The sequence below is a fragment of the Schistocerca gregaria genome, chromosome X (genome assembly GCF_023897955.1).
Source record: "Schistocerca gregaria isolate iqSchGreg1 chromosome X, iqSchGreg1.2, whole genome shotgun sequence".
NCBI lineage: Eukaryota > Metazoa > Arthropoda > Insecta > Orthoptera > Acrididae > Schistocerca > Schistocerca gregaria.
In genome coordinates this window covers 99,059,917-99,081,079 of record NC_064931.1, presented here as the reverse complement: position 1 = coordinate 99,081,079, position 21,163 = coordinate 99,059,917, and the positions used below count along the sequence as shown (strand labels likewise).

The 21,163-nt window shown below is 39.6% G+C and overlaps 1 protein-coding gene across 1 annotated transcript in view; it reads right to left on the bottom strand.

The window, feature by feature from the left end:
* The window catches only part of LOC126299071 (probable galactose-1-phosphate uridylyltransferase), a 185,655-nt gene that overhangs the window by 27,972 nt on the left and 136,520 nt on the right, over nucleotides 1-21,163 (bottom strand). Inside the window, exon 6 of the mRNA XM_049990740.1 lies at nucleotides 13,675-13,891. Within this exon, the coding sequence (XP_049846697.1) occupies nucleotides 13,675-13,891 (217 nt within the window). The remainder of the gene's footprint in view (nucleotides 1-13,674; nucleotides 13,892-21,163) is intronic.

Sequence of the window (21,163 nt, the reverse complement as noted above, 5' to 3'; positions counted from 1 at the left end):
ACATTCAGCCAAATCTTTGGCTAATACAACAAAGCTACTGGCATTATGAATGGCTACTTATGTTCTCATGTCTCTTGTTAACTTGAAGTGTGAGATGTCGAATTAGCCTAGAAGAAATAGCTCTGAAAAAGGGGTTGGGTGCAAAAGGTGGAATAATTTTTATTTCCAGGTATGTTCCTCATAAAAAAATCCACGTTTTAGACCTTCTTCCCATTGTGTGTTATCCACCACCTTGAAAAAACCACTAAGAAAGGGCACTTTCTCAGTTTTACCTTAGTAACTCACTTCCAGTGCGCTTTAGGCAAAAATATGCCATTAGCATTGTTAAAGAGCATTAAATGTCCTGTTAATTTCATATATTTCATGGTGGAAAATTCAGAACATCTACTGAGATATAAGGCTGTGAAAATCTGCAAAAATATCAAGAAATCAGAAAAAACATTAGATGTCAGTTGTTTCACCTTCACTTTCTCTTTTTATACTTTTTTTGTGCAGTTATGTGCAGAATGCGTAATGACCTATGTTGTAGAGGATTTAATTTCCTTCAAGTCCTGTTGGAATACAAGTATTCAAAAAATAAATTACTGTCAATTGGAAACAATGAGGATACTGAAAAATCACATCCACTGCCTGGCAAAATTGGGCTTTCAACTTGGGATTTCATGTGGCTTTATGTGAAGTGGTCAGACCATGTGTCATTACCTGGGTGGTATGGCTTCATGGAAGAGGTGCGTTTGGCCAATCTTTGTATGTAATAGCATATGACGTAGTGTCTAGTGGTCAAGAACCAATTTTGAACTCTGTCGTCATTCATCTTAGTGGGATTCACATAATAATGTTCTTCATGGGAGCTGTAGGCTACACTGAGGCCGGCAGCAGCCTAAGGAACTTCTGTCATGTATTTATGTGGAAAATAACCTTGAGAAGATGATGTCTGGCCATGCCTATACTCGAGCATTGACAGCTCATTTTTTGGTTCATCAGGCTTTATCCAGCTTAATATCTGATGCTATTCAAATTACCATGATGAATGTGATGGTTTGAACAACATGTTTTATCATAATGATAGATGTGTTATCATATCCACACAAGACAACCCATATTTCTGCAGTGTCAGTGCAAAATTAACAAAGAACTGGAAGGACCAGAGAAAACTGACAGCACAGCCAAACTGTGGATTTAGTATTTCTGGATGGTCACACTGATAAAACACTTTGCTGAAGCAGAAAGGGTGAGAAGTTGACAGCTTCATCTTGACACGACTCAGAAAATGATTCCATGTTTCAACACTAGTTAAATCTATACTGAATGTTAACAAATTTCTCTTCTTCAGAAATGATTTCCTTGCCACTGTCAGTCTACATTTTATATCCTCTCTACTTCGACCATCATCAGTTGTTTTGCTCCACAAATAGCAAAACTCCTTCACTTCTTTAAGTGTCTTATTTCCTAATCTAATTCCCTCAGCGTCACCTGACTTAATTTGCCTACATTCCATTATCATCATTTTGCTTTTGTTGATGTTCATCTTATATCCTCCGAATTTTTCTTTTGTTTCCTTTACTGCTTGCTCAATATTCAGATTGAATAACATCAGGAAGAGGCTACAACCCTTTGTTACTCCCTTCCCAACCAATTCTTCCCTTTCATGCCCCTCGACTCTTATAACTGTCTTTTGGTTTCGGTACAAATTGTAAATAGCCTTTCGCTCCCTGCATTTTACCCCTGCCGCCTTCAGAATTTGAAAGAGTGTATTCCAGTCAACATTGTCCAAACACTAATTGTACACTTCATGCCAATTTGACATTTGTTGTACGTAGCCTTCATGCTGCTGCTATTTTAATGTCCAGCTGTGTACACTGAAAAGTCATGTGTATGTTATAAAGCAAGTAAAATGTGCTGAAATTCAGCCCATAATGCTGAAACTGAACTCCCAGTGAAATCACATACTGTCCACTGGAATGCAATCTGTTGCATTTAAAGCAAACAATATGGTGTGTTCCAAGTCCATCAACTGTATGCTGCAGTCAGAGACCTAGTATTTCATCACAGCTAAATAGTAAACAAGTATATGTCTCTCAACTTCTACTGTAACTGACTGCATCATGGGTACCTCTGATGGAGCAGTGACCCACACTCAGGGCATCGTTGACTGACTGCTGTAGCAGTCTAGCACAGCCAAAGAGTTAATCAACAATGCGTATATCATCTTTTATAATTGAATAATTGTGGCTGTATTTTAATTAACTACTCAAATTCTGTATGTTTAAGGAAGGAAGGAAGATTAGCCTTTAATATTCCATCGATGGTGGGGTCATGTGCCTTAACCGATTTAGGAGAAACTGCTTAAATAATAAATCGGGATGGCTGGTTGGAAATTTCAGCTGCTGCTGTCCCAAATGTGAATCCAATTTCTTACCTTATTACACCTTGCTCATTCTAAATATGTTCACACAAATACATATGAATACTATTCTAGGCCAGTTTTGTACAAAACCACAATCATCAGGTTTAATCCTTTCTTCATTGTATTGTTAATTATCTGGTGATTGCCTAGAAGTGATTAATTCATATTTACATCACAAATTCAACTGCACTACTTTATCTTTTTTTATGTTCACATAACAATCTCTCCAAGACACTATCCACTGTTCAGCTGATTTTCTAAGTCCTTTTGCCAGCCCAGACACAATTACAATGGACTCAGCAAATTGTAATGTTTGAGTTCTATGTTAACTTTAATTCCCTTTCTAAATTTATTTTCATTTCCTTCACTGCCCACTCAGTGTACAGATTGAATAAGCTGGTTGGTTGGTTGGTTGGATTAAAAGAGGGGGAAAGGGACCAAACAACGAGGTCATCCGTCCCTTGTTCTGACTAAAACAATGCCACAAGTGTGAGAATAAAATAAACGAGACTGACAACTCAAAACGGAATTAAAGGAAAAATTACAAGAACAATGAAGGGCAACAAACATGTAAATGGAAAAAAAGGAGACAGGAAAACCACAGAAACGCAAGAAACAGGATGGAGAGATTAAAACAACAAAGCAGATTACCATTGCTGGCTGTCCAAGAGAATAAAAAAGAAGCAGCCAGCCACTACCCAACACATTAAAACCTCCACCATAGAAGCACTAGGGTGGAGGACACAGAGGGACAAAGGACATGTGCTAAAACTTAGATCAAATGATAAACCCACCATCATGAATAAAACATAAAACTAAATCAGCCGATGAGGCGTTGTCAGATAAAATTAGTGACGAGTCCGGTAACCCAAGATTTCGTCGGTTGGCAGTCAAAGTGGGACAGTGCACCACAATGTGGGCCACTGTCAACCAGACGCTGCACAGACACTCAGGCAGTTCTTCATGGCGCAGAAGATAACCATCGGTCACCCAATCATGGCCAATGCGGAACTGAGAGAGAACAACTAATTCCCTGCGAGAGGCCCACATGAAAGACTTTGAGACATTAGCAGTCTCCTTAATGACACGCAGATTGTTGTGTGTACTGTTATGCCATTCCGTCTCCCAAAGCCGAAAAACCATATGACGTAAGTTAGAACGCAGGTCAGGTTCAGAGATGCCTATCTCCAGAAAAGGTTTCCGCACAGCCCGTTTGGCCAGCCTGTCGGCAAGTTGCCTGGGATACCAATGTGTCCTGGGATCCACACAAACACCATTGAACGATGGGACCGATCCAGGGCATAGATGGACTCCTGGCTGTATGCTACCAAAAGATGGTGAGTGTAGCACTGGTCAATAACTTATAGGCTGCTCAAGGAGTCAGTACACAGAAGAAACAATTCCCCGGGGCCTGAACAGATATACTAAAGTGCACGACAGACGGCCACCAGCTCTGAAGTCATTGGGCAAGGACTGCTGTTTAAAATGGCCTCTGTGGACGTAGGCAAAGTGTACATGACCATCAGCCATCGAGCCATTGGTGTAAACCACTTCAGAGCCCCAGAACACGTCAAGAGGAAGTGATAGTGGAGAGTGGCAGGTGCAACTGAGTCCTTAGGGTCATGCGAAAGGTCCAGACAAATCTGTGGCCAATATGTACACCATGGAGGTGTATGCAAATGGACCTGGATGGGAGGTAGTAAAGGAAAGGACTCCAGTTCAGGCAGAAGGGATCACACACGAACCGCAATCATTAGGCCTGACCTATGCCACTGTTGCGGGAGATGAACTGCCGCGGTGGAAAAAGGAGACGGTAATTCGAATGCTCAGGAGAACAACGAAAGTGTGCAACATAACTGGCTAGCAGTTGTGAAAGTCAGATCTGCAATGGAGGGACTTCAGCTCTAACAAGGACACTGGCCACTGGACTCATCCTAAAGGCTCCTGTCGCCAGACGAACGCCACAGTGGTGCACTGTGTCAAGCACATGCATCGCAGAGAGTGCCACCAAATCATAAATCAGACTCCCATAGTCAAGGCAGATTGAACAAGGGCTTTATTGAGCTACAGTAGCATAGAGCGATCTGCACCCCAGTTTGTGTTGCTCAGGCAGCGGAGGGCAACCAGGGGCTATCAGCACTTCCGCTTAAGCTGATGAAGGTGAGGATCATCATGAAAGTAAAGTTCTGGTGGTGGTGGTTAGTGTTTAACGTCCCATCGACAACGAGGTCATTAGAGACTGAGCGCAAGCTCGAGTTAGGGAAGGATTGGGAAGGAAATCGGCCGTGCCCTTTCAAAGGAACCATCCTGGCATTTGCCTGAAATGATTTAGGGAAGTCACGGAAAACCTAAATCAGGATGGCCAGAGACGGGATTGAACCGTCGTCCTCCCGAATGCGAGTCCAGTGTGCTAACCACTGCGCCACCTCACTCGGTCAGTAAAGTTCTGATTCCAGATGAACGGTACAATGCTGACAGAAGTGCATGACACACAACTTAGCGTCCAAAAACTGTAAGTCGTGGGTGAGAGCCCATGACTGTGCCTTGTGGATGGCTCCCTGTAGGCGACAATCAGCAACACCAGTGCTGGTGGTGCAGTATGAAATGCAGAAGTCGTCTGCATACAGAGAGGGTAAGATGGACGGCCCTACAGCTGCTGCTAGACTGTAAATGGCCACTAAAAATAGTGATACATAGTCCTGCGGGACCCCATTCTCCTGGATATGGGGGGAAGTATGGGAGGCACTGACTTGGACACGGAAAGTACGGAGCGGCAGGAAACTCTGGATAAAAGTCTGGAGCAGGCCTCGGAGACCCCGCCCGTATAATGTGGCAAGGACCCGTGGGACCAAATTGAGGAGAAGTCTCTATGGTCATGGAACGAGTCAGTGCATGAAATTATAAAGCGATAGTTGAAACAGATAAAATGAAATATAAAAAAAAACATATTCAGGTGACAAGTCGTAAGTTTAAATAAAGAAAATCAACAATGTAACACTGGAATTTGCTTAATTTTTTAGCTCTTCCAGGAGCTCCTCGATAGAATAGAAGGAGTGAGTCATGAGGAAACTCTTCAACTTAGACTTAAAATAGTTTGGGCTACTGCCAAGATTTTTGAGTTCTGGTGGTAGCTTATCGAAAATTGATGCAGCAGAATACTGCACTCCTTTCTGCACAAGAGTCAAGGAAGTGCATTCCACATGCAAATTTGATTTCTGCCTAGTATTAACTGAGTGAAAGCTTCTAACTCTTGGGAATAGGCTAATATTGCTAACAACAAATGACATTAAAGAAAATATACACTGTGTGGGCAATATCAGAATTCCCGGACTATTGAATAGGGGACGACAAGAGGTTCTTGAACTTACACCACATATAGCTCGAACGGCCTGTTTTTGAGCCAAAAATACCCTTTTTGAATCAGAAGAATTACCCAAAAAAATAATACCATATGACATAAGCGAATGAAAATATGCGAAGTAGACTACTTTTCGTGTTGAACTGTCACTTATTTCAGATACTGTTCTAATGGTAAATAAAGCAGCATTTAGTTTCTGAACAAGATCCTGGACATGGGCTTTCCACAACAGCTTACTATCCGAACTCCCTAGGAAGTTGAACTGTTCCGTCTCGCTTATAACATGCCATTCTGTCTGATCAAAATATCGGTTCTTGTTGAATTGTGAGTTACAAACTGTAAAAACTGAGTCTTACTGTGATTTAGCATCAAATTATTTTCCACAAGCCATGAACTTATTTCATGAACTACATTATTTTATACTGTTTCAATATTACACACAAGATCCTTCACTACCAAGCTGGTGTCATCAGCAAACAGAAATATTTTTGAATCACCTGTAATACTAGGAGGCATATCATTTATATAAATAAGAAACAGCAGTGGCCCCAGCACCGACCCTTGGGGAATGCCCCACTTAACAGTGCCCCATTGGGACTGAACATCACTACCACTCTCAATATTGCGGAGAATTACAGTCTGCTTTCTGTTCTTAGAGTAAGAGGTGAACCAATTGTAAGCTACTCCCCTTACTCCATAATGGTCCAACTTTTGCAGTAATATTTTGTGGTCAATACAGTCAAAAGCTTTCGTTAAATCAGAGAAAACACCTAGGGTTCGCAACCTTTTATTTAATCCATCCAAAACCTCACAGAGAAAAGAGAATATAGCATTTTCAGTTGTTAAACCATTTCTAAAACCAAACTGTACATTTGACAGCAAATTATGTGAATTTAAATGCTCCAGTAACCTTGTATATACAACCTTCTCGATAACTTTAGCAAACACCAATGGCATAGAAATACGTCTAAAATTGTCAACATTATCCCTGTCTCCCTTTTTATAAAGTGGCTTCACTACCGAGTACTTTAATCGGTCAGGAAACCGACCACTCCTAAAGGAAAAGTTACAGATATGGCTAAGTACTGGGCTAACATACATCGAACAATACTTCAGTATTCTGCTAGATACCCCGCCATATCCATGAGAGTTCTTGGTCTTTAGTGATCTAATTATTAACTCAATCTCCCTCTTGTCATGGAGGAGCATTTCAGGTAACAGTCTCGGAACACTTTTTTCTAAGAGCGCCATATGATTCCCTGTTAGGACTAGGTACTGTGCCATCTGGGTATACATTGCAGACAGTCATTTCCTGTGTTGTCTGTATTCTGACAGCCACAGCTTCAAGAGGGGTTTGAAGGGGCACAGGTTTACTACAGAATGAGTTTATGTCCTAAACGCAAACTCCACCTGTCACTCGATTATAGTCGCTATGGTTCCTGTAATATTCCTCATAGCTGTGGAGGGCAGGGGCCTGCACTGCAGGGAACCAGGTTTCCTGGAGGGCAATGCAGAAAGCAAGTGTAAAGGTTAACAGTTGCTGTGGCTGAGCCAGGCAGTGGAAAAAACTACCGCAATTCCACAGGAGGATGACATCATCGTGAGACTGGGAGAACATGGAACAATCAATGAGGCAGTTTACGCCTCAGGGTCACCTGCTGACACCAACTTTTTTCCTAACCACTCTATATCCATTTTGTCTGAGGGCCCAGCACGATAAAGGTCCTGAGCGGATGCCAGAATCTCCATCCCATAGTCACACATAGAACTTGTAGGTAGCAGTGGTGTGAGTGCCACTGCAAGTTCCTTGTTCTTAGGGGTCTTCTTTTTCGATTTCTTGCACTGTTCCTTGGGTTTCCCTGGTTGGGAGGACTTCACTGAATCAGTCTCCGGGACTGAGGATGAGCGTGAAGCCCTAGGACCAGCTGCTTTTGGGCTCTTCAGCCCCTGGTGGGTGTCATCTTTCCCACTAGCAGAAACCTGGGAAGGGAGAAACCCAAGGGGCCCCTTTAGCTAGAGGAGCCAAAGAAGCCTTATGCTTCTCTGGCTCAGAAGTGGGGACTGAAATCCCCAATAGTTGGGGAGTGGGGGGGGGGGGGGAGTGTTGCTCCCAAAGTAGGTGGTGCAGGAGCACCAGGGAGGGAAGTGCCCCCCCCCACCCCCCACCATCAAGGGGGCAGGTGTAGTCTCTCGGGTTTGAGAGGCGACAGGAATTCGAGAAATTGATGGGGTGAGAACTGTTCCCATTGCGGTGGCATATGAGGTCATAGCCATAGGAGGAGGAGGAGATTAGTGTTTAACGTCCCATCGACAACTAGGTCATTAGAGATGGACCGCAAGCTCGGGTGAGGGAAGGATGGGGAAGGAAATCGGCCGTGCCCTTTCAAAGGAACCATCCCGGCATTTGCCTGAAGCGATTTAGGGAAATCACGGAAAACCTATGGCCGGAGACGGGATTGAACCGTCCTCCCGAATGCGAGTCCAGTGTGCTAACCACTGCGCCACCTCGCTCAGTATAGCCACAGGATGTAGGCTCTCAAATTTCCTCTCAGCCTCAGTGTAGGTCAGTCGGTCCAGTGTCTTACATTCCATGATTTTCCTCTCTTTCTGTAAGCAAGGTGAATGATGCTCTCTCCGCAGTTCACACAGGTTGGAGGCGGGGCATAAGGAGTAATCTCGACAGGTGGAGCTGGACGTACAGTGGGAAGACATATGGCCAAACTTCCAGCACTTAAAGCCCCGCATTGGGGGAAGGACATATGGCTTGACGTCACAGTTGTAGACCTTCACCTTGATCTTCTTGGGCAATGTGTCACCCTCAAAGGCCAAGATGAAGGCACTGGTGGCAACCTGTTTATCCCTCGGGTGAAATAAACACCTCGTCGCCCTAAATTGGTGTGCAGCTTGTAGTCAGACTGCAAAAGAAGGTCCCTGTGGAATACAATACCCTGGACCATATTTAAACTTATGAGGCGTGATGGTAACAGAAATATCCCCCAACTTGCTACAAGCGAGTAATGCCCATGACTGGGCAGAGGATGCTGTTTTTGTCAAAACTGACCCAGAGTGTATTTTGGACAATCCCTCCACCTCGCCATACTTGTCCTCCAAATGCTCCACAAAAAACTGAGGCTTCATGGACATGAAAAATTCCCCATCAACTCTCGTACATATGAGGATACTGGGGCGAATAAGCTTCAGTGCCATCCTTAGCCTGGCATTCCTCCCACGGTGAGGCTAGGGAGGGGAATGACTTGCAGTCATATTTCTTACTATTGAAGTTAGACTTTGCCAGCTTAGAGACTGCTGGTGGCAGACCATCAGCAAGAGATGATGTACTATGCTTCATGGCGTGTCATTTGCCCTGATGCCACCCACTCGGACTAGGGGCCCTCACATCGGGCACCACACAGCCGCAGCAAAGGCCACCTGGCAGGATGGTCACTGCTGGGAGTCCCAATGCACCAGGGTGATGAGCATCTACTCCTTGGAATATGTGGGGGGTTAACGGCGCAGGCATCGGCGGAGCGTTCCCTGTGTTGTCAGGGGGCTACAACCAACTGGGTACATGGCAGCCCCACCAAAACGGACTGGCTACCATGTTGGATACAAGGTACAAACAAGTCCGTGGTCATCGTCAGCACAGCAAATGACACTGCATAGTGCACTGTGGAAAACGCACCCAGGTAGGTGTCCTCGCCCAAGAGATGGAGAATGGGCGTGACTGCAATGCGATGACGAGAAAGTGGGCTAAAGATCACAATGCATGATGGACACGATGCACCATGTAAGGCGCCCTTCCCCAGTCGGCTCACTCTTCGGGAAAATTTTGAAAAATGGTGGTCAAACCCTACAGGTGACCATCACATAAAGGCTGAAAAGTGTGAGACTCCATTAAGTTGCCTCTTACGATAGGCAGGAATACCTCGGGCCTATTCTTACCTCCGGACCCGCAGGGGGGAAATAAGGTGGGGTATAAGCAACACCCATGTATACCTCTTTTCTTAATTATTGCCATTCTTTGATGTTTTTCAACTCTTATAGTGCAGTATGGTTTCTAGACAAGTTATAGATAACCTTTTGTTCCCAGTTTCTGATCCCTGATAACTACAAAATTCCAGTTAACACTGCAAATTGTTTTCTCTAAATCAATAATTGTTATAAATTTGGGTTTGATTTTCTTCAGCTTACCTTCTAAGATAATCTGTAGGGACAATATTGCCTTGTGTGTTCCTATATTTCTGCAGAACCCAATCAGAACTTCCCCCAGGTTGGCTTTCACCAGAAGTTATATTTCTCTGTAGATAATTCCTGTTAATAATTTACAATAATAATTGATTACAGTGATAATTTGGTAATACTTACCCCTTCAGTACCTTCTTATTTTGGTTGGGATTACTACATATGATTCTTCAAGTCTGTGGATACCTCCCCTGTCTCACATGGTCTGCATACCAGGACGAATAGTTTTATCACAACTGGTTCTCCCAAGAATATTAATGCAGAGGTCATCTGCTCCAAGTGCCTTGTTTTGATTAACATATTTTAGTGCCCTGTAAAATACTTCTCACAGCATTGCATAGCCCACGTCATCTTCATCCACCTCCACTTCCTTTTCCATAATTTCGTCTTCAAATTTCTTTACTTTATATAGCCATTCCATTTATTAGTTCAACCTTTCAGCCTGCCCTTCTTTGCATAGTACTTGCTTCCAAGCCGAGTTCTTGTCATTCGGACATATGTTTGTTTTTCTATACATGGCATCTATTTTTCCTAGTCATGGATGCTTCTAGAGCTTTTAGCTAGTACATTTGCTGTGTTTTTATATTTCTTTCTTTCATCAATTACATTCAATACCTGACACAATGGAAAACCCAGATGGAATAACAATATGAATCAGCCTATACTGTTACTTACCACACAGAGGAGGCAATGAAGAGCAGAACACATTTAAAACACCTGGACATTGTATTCTCTGGGTACCGCGCGAAAGACTACAAGGCTCTAGTAGGTTTTCTACCTGCTTGTTCATTCATATCCTCTGGGTACTACAGATTACATTCTGCTAACTTGCCTACATACCCCACACACGGAAGTTACCCAGAAACATATAAGGACCTCTATGATGTCATGTGAGAATTGAATAGCCTACTACCTACAATAGGTACGTACTTTATATACACGGTGATTCAAAAAGAATACCACAACTTTAAAAATGTGTATTTAATGAAAGAAACATAATATAACCTTCTGTTATACATCATTACAAAAAGTATTTAAAAAGGGTTTTTTTCACTCAAAAACAAGTTCAGAGATGTTCAACATGGCCCCCTCCAGACACTCGAGCAATATCAACCCGATACTCCAACTCGTTCCACACTCTCTGTAGCATATCAGGCGTAACAGTTTGGATAGCTGCTGTTATTTCTCGTTTCAAATCATAAATGGTGGCTGGGAGAGGTGGCCGAAACACCATATCCTTAACATACCTCCATAAGAAAAAATCGCAGGGGTTAAGATCAGGGCTTCTTGGAGGCCAGTGATGAAGTGCTCTGTCACGGGCAGCCTGGCGGCCGATCCATCGCCTCGGGTAGTTGACGTTCAGGTAGCTACGGACAGGTAAGTGCCAATGTGGTGGCGCTCCATCCTGCTGAAATATGAATTGTTGTGCTTCTTGTTCGAGCTGAGGGAACAGCCAATTCTCTAACATCTCCAGATACTGTAGTCCAGTTACAGTAGCACCTTCGAAGAAAAAGAGACCAAAAACTTTATTGGCTGAAATGGCACAGAAAACGTTCACCTTAGGCGAGTCACGTTCATACTGAGTTGTTTCCCGCGGATTCTCAAAAAAATGGTTCAAATGGCTCTGAGCAATACGGGACTCAACTACTGTGGTCATTAGTCCCCTAGAACTTAGAACTACTTAAACCTAACTAACCTAAGGACATCACACACATCCATGCCCGAGGCAGGATTCGAACCTGCGACCGTAGCAGTCGCACGGTTCGCGGATTCTCAGTGCCCCATATACAGACATTGTAACAGTTGACTTTCCCGTTAGTGTGGAAAGTTGCTTCATCACTAAACACAATCTTTGAAACGAAAGATTCATCTGTTTCCATTTGAGCAAGGATAAAATCACAGAAATCGATTCTTTTAATCTTATCAGCTGCAGACAGTGCTTGAACCAATTTCAGACGATAGGGTTTCATAACTAACCTTTTTTGTAGGACTCTCCATACAGTTGATTGTGGAATTTGCACCTCTCTGCTAGCTCTGCGAGTCGATTTTCCTGGGCTGCGAACAAATGCTTGCTGGATGCGTGGTACATTTTCATCACTCGTTCTCGGCCGTCCAGAACTTTTCCCTTTGCACAAACACCCATTCTCTGTAAACTGTTTATACCAATGTTTAATACACCACCTATCAGGAGGTTTAACACCATACTTCGTTCGAAATGCACGCTGAAGAACTGTCGTCGATTCACTTCTGCCATACTCAATAACACAAAAAGCTTTCTGTTGAGCAGTCGCCATCTTAGCATCAACTGACACTGACGCCTAGTCAACAGCGCCTCAAGTGAACAAATGTACAACTAAATGAAACTTTATAACTCCCTTACTTCACCGACAGATAGTGCTTAGCTCTGCCTTTTGTCGTTGCAGAGTTTTAAATTCCTAAAGTTGTGGTATTCTTTTGGAATCACCCTGTATTATGCATTACCATTCTTTAAATATAAATTTCAGTAGAAGCCATGTGCCATTGTTAACAATGTAAACAGTGAGTGAAAGTTATTATTGTGTAGCAGTTTCACTTCCCAACTGCACGTGAAACAGAACAGGTGTGCCAACTCAGGAGTTCAGATTAGCATTACTGTAATTAATATTGTTTGAAGAACAGTTTGCTTATGATAGTAAGTATAATGATGTCTAGCATGCAGTCTAATGTTATAGTATAATGTGAGTGCCAGGAAGACAGTAATTAATGGAAAGTTAGTTACACCTGTTGCCAGTGATTTGTAAAGCAGTGCAGTATTTTCCTTCATTCTCATGAACCTCATTCTAGGTGTGATGGTACAGCAAACAGTCAGCTGCAGTGTAACGGTGTAAATTTATGTAATCACAATAATTTTTGTGTTGTTATGTACCTAGTAAGCATTACAAAGTTCATTTCAGTCATGTGTAGATTCCTTGTTGCAATTTTCACACAGATTAGCACCATTTCCATGTATTTTTTATGGAAAGAAATATAAGCACAAAAATTATAAATAAATAAAAGGTTAACAAATGTTGATGGTGTTAGGACAGCAACAAGCCACAAATTTACTTTCAGTTCCTTTATTCAGAGTATACCGTTACCGGTTTCGAATCATAGTGATTCATCCTCAGACAGTTTACACGCTTTCCTTATGACATGTGGTGTGTTTTTTTTACAGATTAATTGTCGTGAAATATCAGTTTCGAGTGTTTGTTTTCATAACATTCGTCCAACAGATGTAAATGCAATCCCACTGAGGATGATTCGAAACCGGTAACGGTATCCTTTGAATAAAGGAACGGAAAGTAAATTTGTGGCTGGTTGCTGTCCTAACACCATCAACATTTGTCTTCAAACAACAGCCACGGTCTCCATCATGTAATCGTATGACAAAGTTGCAAATAAAATGTTATATCATCTTCACCCAAACACTGACTGTTTTCCGACACACTCATCAAATTAGATCAACAGTTATTCATAAAGCAGAGCACTATTATCCCCTATTATTAGCATGATGATTGGTCACTAAAGAGCACATAACGAGAGACAAAAGCAAACATCATTAGAAAAATAAATTTGTTATCATTTGTATTGTAAATGTAAATAGGAAAATTTGAGGTTTCAGGGTATGTTTTTTGAAAACTGAACTCACCATGCCAACCCATTGAGTATGGAAATGATGTCTGGAATAAATTATCATATCTTGTGGTTAGTCTTTTCATTATGCTTGCTAAACTTTCTATCTCATCTTGCGTTAGATCAGTCATTTGTTTAATATGAGTTCGAGGAAGGATCATTGTCTCAAATGGCCATACAGCCCAATATGGAACTAAAACCACCCAGTCAGTATTTTCTATAACCACGCGAACCTGGAGAAATACAACAAAATGTTAAACAACCACCACACAGTTTTATACTCTTTTATATAATGTTCCAACTACAAACCACTATCCTGAAACTATTATTTCTATAATTACTGTAACAACTGATCAAATTTTAGCACTTGCTGTTCATTGTGGTATCACACAATACCTGGAAAAAGATTCTCACTTAAAATAATTAAAAAAATCACAGTTGTACATGAAAAGCACAAAATTGTTGCTGTTACACAATATCAATTAATATTGAAGAGTCTCTAACTGCAATGAACTGATTTTAGAGAAAGTAAACATGCTAAACACATTTATAACGAAAGTCATGAAATGAATTCAAAATTCTGTACTAATGCCTGTTACACCATGTTCTTATAAAAGCTAAATGTAATCATTAATACTATAACGTACGGGGAGTGGTTGCAATTTTCAAATTCTCATTAAGTATTACATAGTATTTTGAGAAAATCTATACACAAAAGGATCAAGTGGCAATCAATAAGATTTAAGTGTATCAACAATTTGGCAGAACTTTTTTGTAGACCTCTTATTGATGTAGAGCTTAAGTTACACAGAAGTTTCATTTTATGCCAATAAACATAATTAGGCAATTCATTCTCAAAATATTCATACTTCCAAAAACATTATAATTAAAGATATCACTGCATTTTATCATGAGGGCAATGAGGCAGTTTCCTCTAAAAGTTACTCATATTAAACAGAAGTATATAATAAAACCATGGATTACACCAGGAATAAAGATTTCCTGTAAGACAAAAAGGAAAATATATCTGTTGACCAAGAATAGCTTCAATGCTGGCGATTTAGCTAAATACAAGGAATACTGTAAAATATTTAAAAAAGTAATTCAGACATCTAAACAAATGCACTACGAGAAGAAGATAGCAATGTCAGGGAACAAAATATAAACAATATGGGATATAGTGAGAGAGGAAACTGGTAGAACCAGAAAGGAACAGGAGCAAATAGCATTAAGGGTAGATGTCACATTAGTAACCAATGGGCATAGTGTGGCAAATCAATTTAACAAGTACTTTATATCCATTACTTATAGAATGGGATTGTCAGGATCAGTAAATAATGCCCCTGAATATCTTAAACTAGCCTTTAAAGATAGCTTCAGGTACAGAAATATGTCACTCACTTCACCAAAAGAAATAACTTCCATAATAAAACCTTTAAAAACAAAGCATTCTTGTGGTTATGATGAAATATCAACAATGTTAATTAAGGCATGTTCTTGTGAGTTTAGTACAATTCTAAGTTACTTGTGTAACCAGTCAATTATAACTGGAACATTTCCTGACTGGCTAAAATATGCAGATGTTAAGCCTCTATTCAAGAAAGGGGATAAAGAGATACCATCAAACTGCAGACCGATTTCACTTTTATCAGCATTCTCAAAATTTTTAGAAAAAGTAATGTACAGGCAGCTTCTCAACCAACTGACCACAAATAACATATTATCAAGAACACAGTTTGGATTTCTTAAGGGTTCTGATATCGAGAAGGCTATTTACATCTACAGTGAAAATGAACTTAATTCATTAAATAACAAATTACAAGCAGCAGGTATTTTCTGCGATTTGTCAAAGGCATTTGATTGTGTGAACCACAACATCCTTTTAAATAAATTAGAATTCTATGGTGTCACAGGCAGTGCTGCAAAATGGTTCGAGTCGTACCTCGCTAACAGGAAACAAAGGGTGTCAGTACAAGGGACAAGTGAATTAAGTCATCACTCATCATCAGAATGGGAAGAAATTACATATGGTGTCCCGCAAGGATCCAGCTTAGGGCCATTGCTTTTTCTTGTGTACATTAATGATTCTCATCAGTAACACTGCCAGAAGCAGAGTTCAATTTGTTTGCAGATGACACAAGTATTGCAATAAATAGTAAATCAAGTGTAGTTCTAGAAAGATCTGCTAATGATATTTAAATGGATATTAATAAATGGTTTAAAGCCAACTCACTGACATTAAACTTCGAAAAGACTCACTGCAATTCAGAACCTGTAAGAGGTTTCCACCCAGCATATGCATAAAGTATGAAGAAAAGCAGGTAGAAGAGGTTGACAGTCTTAAATTCCTGGGACTACAACTTGATAATAAATTCAGTTGGGAGGAGCACACCACAGAACTGCAAAAACACCTTAACAAATCTGTATTTGCAACTCGAGTGTTAGCACACATAGGTGACATAAAAATGAAAAAGCTTGCATACTTTGTCTACTTTCATTCCATAATGTCATATGGTATAATATTTTGGGGTAACTCTTCAAGTCAAACAAACGTTTTCAGTGTCTAAAAGCATGTAATATGTATTATTTGTGGAGTAAATTCACGGACGTCCTGTAGAAACCTCTTCAAAGAACAGAGTATACTAACTACTGTCTCTCAGTATATTTACACCTTAATGAAATTTGTCCTAAATAATATATCTCTTTTTCCAACAAACAGCTCAGTTCATACATACAATACCAGGAACAAAAATGATCTGCACAAGGACTTAAAAGCACTTACATTAGTTCAAAAAAGGGTCCACTACTCAGGAACACTCATCTTCAATAATTTGCTAGCAAACATAAAAAAATTAGTTACCAATAAAGATCAGTTAAAAAGGAGCCTGAAAGACTTACTAGTGGCCAACTGCTTCTACTCCATTAATGAATTTTCTAGTAGAAACAAACAATATATATATATATATATATATATATATATATATATATATATTCATACTACTAGTATTGTTATTTCAGATTTTAAAAAAAAGGACATGTTCCACATCCACGAGGATCTTCTCCGTAACGATCTATGGAACAAAAAACTAATCTAATCCTATCTAATAATCCAAAAATACTGTCAGTTTTTATATTCCCTATCATTTCTAATATTTTTTTCTGACATTTACAGTGGCTGCAGTCATTTTGTGTTTCATCCAAAGAAATACATCCCTAGAGTCTTTCAATTTTACAAGGCAGCAAACTATCTCATATGTGAAACAAAAGTTCATTTTTTCAATGTCTGGGCAACTGGAGTTATATGGAATTCCAATGTGGACAAAAAGCAGTTCGGACAAGAAGAGAATAGAAGCTTTTGAAATGTGGTGCTGCAGAAGAATGCTGAAGATTTTATGCATGGGTCATGTCCTCTATTCAGGATGTCATAGAAAGGGTGCCTTTCCTCTCCCGACTTCAAAATCAAGTTCCCTTTTTCCTCTCTATATGTAACACCATAACTCATGCTTTATTTAATTAATAAGCAGTAATATGTTTTCTAGTGCACAAGTATTAATTGCAGTTTTGGTTATTTTTAAAAACTGTACTGTAAATGTAGTGTCATGCGAGCATTTTCAGACAACAATGTTTACTGTAAAATAATAGCATGTTCTACAATGTAATATGTACAAGCTAAATTTACACTATTTATGGTGGGAATATTTGTATTACATTAAAATAATATGGAACTCCTATTCAATATATGCAATTCACTTCAGTCACTTGGTGACTGAATATGTTTACTTTGTAATGAACCACACAGTGAGAGCCAATCTGGCATTTGGATATTATGACTACATGCCATTTATCCATAAGGTATGTAATTCAACTTATGCACTACCACAATTACTCTGAACACTGTTATCTTATAAATTGTGTTTCATTCATTTTAATGTTAGTTCTTTGTACCACAGATCTATCTGATGATGCTGTTAAAGCAAAATGTGTGATAAGGAGTACAATAAAAATAATTTACAAATAATTTAGCAACCCAGAAAACAGTATATAATTGAGCCCAACATGGCCGAAGACCGAATACAAGACTTTATGTCCAAAGTAATGAAATATGTGCCTGGTAAGGCAATCTGAGACCTTAACGTGTGATATGTGTCAAGACATAACAAAATGAAAAGTGTGATGCAGATTACATCTAATAAGATATGTTTAACGTAATTAAATGAAGTTGAAACTGCAGAACTCGTCAATGTCAGCATTACAAATCAAACACTATTCCAAGAAACATGGGTGAAGAATGCAATTAGTAAGCAATACATACAAAGTGAAACACCTGATCAATAGAGAAGCAGTTAAATTCCATATTATTCTATGATATATTTTAAAGCAATTTACATTTTATTAATATTTTGAGCAACAAAGGTGAGAGCGAGAATAAATTTATATTTTTAAGGCATCAGCGGAAGCTAAGAAAACTACAAGCAACTCAAATTATGAAATGAACAGGCTGTGAAGTGCAGATAAACATAAGTTTGCAGACAGGGTAATAAATTTAACTGACATGGAGCTCAGTCACAAGAAGGATACATTACTACAGAAAGGTTTACAACATAATATAGCCCAGAATAAAAATCAAGTCAGTCAAAAATATCACTGCTGAAGTAAAATCACTTAGGAGTAAGCAAGCTGCCTTATTGTAAACAAGCTGATAGGGCTGTTTTAACTAACAAGGCACTCCATAGTTGTTAACAGGAAAGTCAAACATGCATTCTCGATAACAGGACTTTTAAAGACTTGAATAGTGAACTACAAATGAATCCCGTTCTTGTCAAAAAGACAGATAAGGGGAATGCTGTCATTTTAATTAATAACAGTGATTACATTTCTGAAGTGGATTTTTTTCCCCAAAGATACTGATATTTGCGAAATTAGGAAAAATCCTCTGCAGACTTTGCATAAGAATATTAAACGAAAGATTGTACACTGTAATTTTCTTTTCAAAGACAATAAGTACAAGAGGAAAATAAATGTCATGAATCCACAATCATCATTGTTTCATGTACAAATGAAGAAGCTACATAAACCAGATAGGTAAATGAGACCAATAGTACATAACTGTACAAGTCCAAATTATGATGTGAAGAGGATGTGCAACAGAATGCTGTGTGAGCTATCATAACATACACTTAGTAACAATAAAAGTATAAAAAACTATAATGAGCATGTATCCATAATGGATAACATCAAACTGCCTGAATGTGTAAAGTAGCTTTCATTTTGATATAGTCAGTTTGCAAACTAACATATCAGAGGGATGAAATAAATGTGTGTTAAATATATTGACTATGCTGATAATGAAACTAACAATTAAAAACCCAAATTAGATCTTGTTTCCAAGTTAAAGGGAGGTGCATTTAATTACACAGAGTGTTTGGGGATGAAAGGTCAATATTTTAAACAGTGATAGTATAAGTAATTCTGAACAAAAAATGTTATATGAACATAGGTCCACAAATGCTTCATTAGGGAGGAAAGGGTATTGAAAGGAATTTTAATTCTGCAAAATTGATGTGCACACATGAACACATACGCAATACAACTGGACGTAACGTGATGTGATTTTCTTGCAAACAAAGTATGGGTACACGCCATGTTTACGCTATGCAGCCTACCACGTATTATGGTCATGTGATGTACATATTACAATGACCTGTTGTTTGTGCAGTTGTGTGGTGTAAGCTGCATTGTGTAGTATACCGGCAATGGACCGGTTAGCTGTGTAGTGTATGGTGTTAACTGTTTGCGTAAAAGTGCTGCTAACAATGCCACAGGTCTAGAGTAACGAGAAATATGCCAATATGGTGTATGTTTATGGTTTCTGTGACGTTAGTGCTACCACTGCAAGAGAAGAATAGCACAGGCGCTTTCCGACTCGACGATTACCTGATCGCAGGGTGTTTACCAAAGTGTTTATCACTTTGCTTGAAACAGGCTCTCTTCCAAGTAGACATTTTTCATCTGAGCATGCATGTCAACAAACTTTGCAAGAACAGGAAGAAATTATTGCAAGTGTTGAGTGAAGTCACAGTACGAGCATACGAAGAATGTCCCTGTGTATGAATGTCCCACAGATGTGTGTATGAGAAACACTACATGCGGACGAAAACCCAGTTTTCACGACACGAAATAAACAATACATGCAATAACCATCTATGGTCACAGGAAATACACACACTTCAGTGGGTAGCAATTTTCAAGCTTGTTTTGCCATAAATGTTTGGTGCGGCAAGATCAGTAACCTTTCAATAGGTCCATTTATTATCAATCAGCAATTGACAGGAAAAAAGGTACATGCATTTTTTGGAAAATTCGTTTGTGGAATTATTGGAAGACATTCCTTTATCCAAGTAAACTGGAATGTACTTTCAACATGATGGTGCCCCTACACATGTTACCTTACATGTGAGGAATCATCTCAACCTCAACTACCCTAATCACTGGATTGGCCGTGGCGGTACTATTAACTGGCCTCCAAGATCACCTTTGGATTTCTGTTTATGGGGTTGGATGAAATTGGAGGTTCATAAAGTGAAGGTAAATACATGAGATGAACCTGCTTCGTCACATCATGGACGCTGCTGAATTGATTAGGAACCAACCACAGGCAACTGACCAAGCAACACATTTTAGGGCTAGAACGCAAAACTGCATTGACAATCATGGTGGTATATTCGAACCTCTTCTGTGAACTGTACAACATCTGTATGATAAGCATTAAAGCCATTTGTAAAAGACGTGGTACATCTTTTTCAACTGAATTCATGTAACATGCATGTTGTAATGCATTATGTACTAAATGCAAAGTAAATAAACATTATGTAAAAATGTGTAACATAACTGTAATTCTCGGTAACATTGTTTTCAAGAAAGTCACTTTATGGTCCAGTTGTATTGCGTATATGTTCAAGTTGTGCACATCAATTTTGCAGAATTAAAGTTTCTGTCAATACCCATACCTCCCTAATGAAGCATTTGTGGACCTATGTTCATATAACAGTTTTTGCTCAGAATTACTTATACCATCACTGTGTAAAACATGGACCTTTTCTCCCCAAACACCCTGTAATTATATTTCATTAGTGTTCATTGTCAGTCTCTTCCCATATACACTTCAAAATCCCACTGATGGTAGACAGAGTGATGAAGTTTCAGGCAACAATAGCTGTGTGTATTTGTGACAAAATACACACAGCTATTGTTGCCTGAAACTTCATCACTCTGTCTACCATCAGTGGGATTTTGAAGCCTATATAGGCTCATAGTAATAAGAGTATGGGGAAGGGGAAGGGGAAGAGGAAGGGAGGAGTGGAACATGTTTCATTTAACCCATAGTTACAAGATACGTTCTGTTAGTGTTCTGGAAGAATGAGTTACTGAAGTGCAGTTAGGGTGTGTAGTCACTGTAATTTCTGTGATTCAATATAGTTCACAAAAATGCGTAAACAGTGCTCACA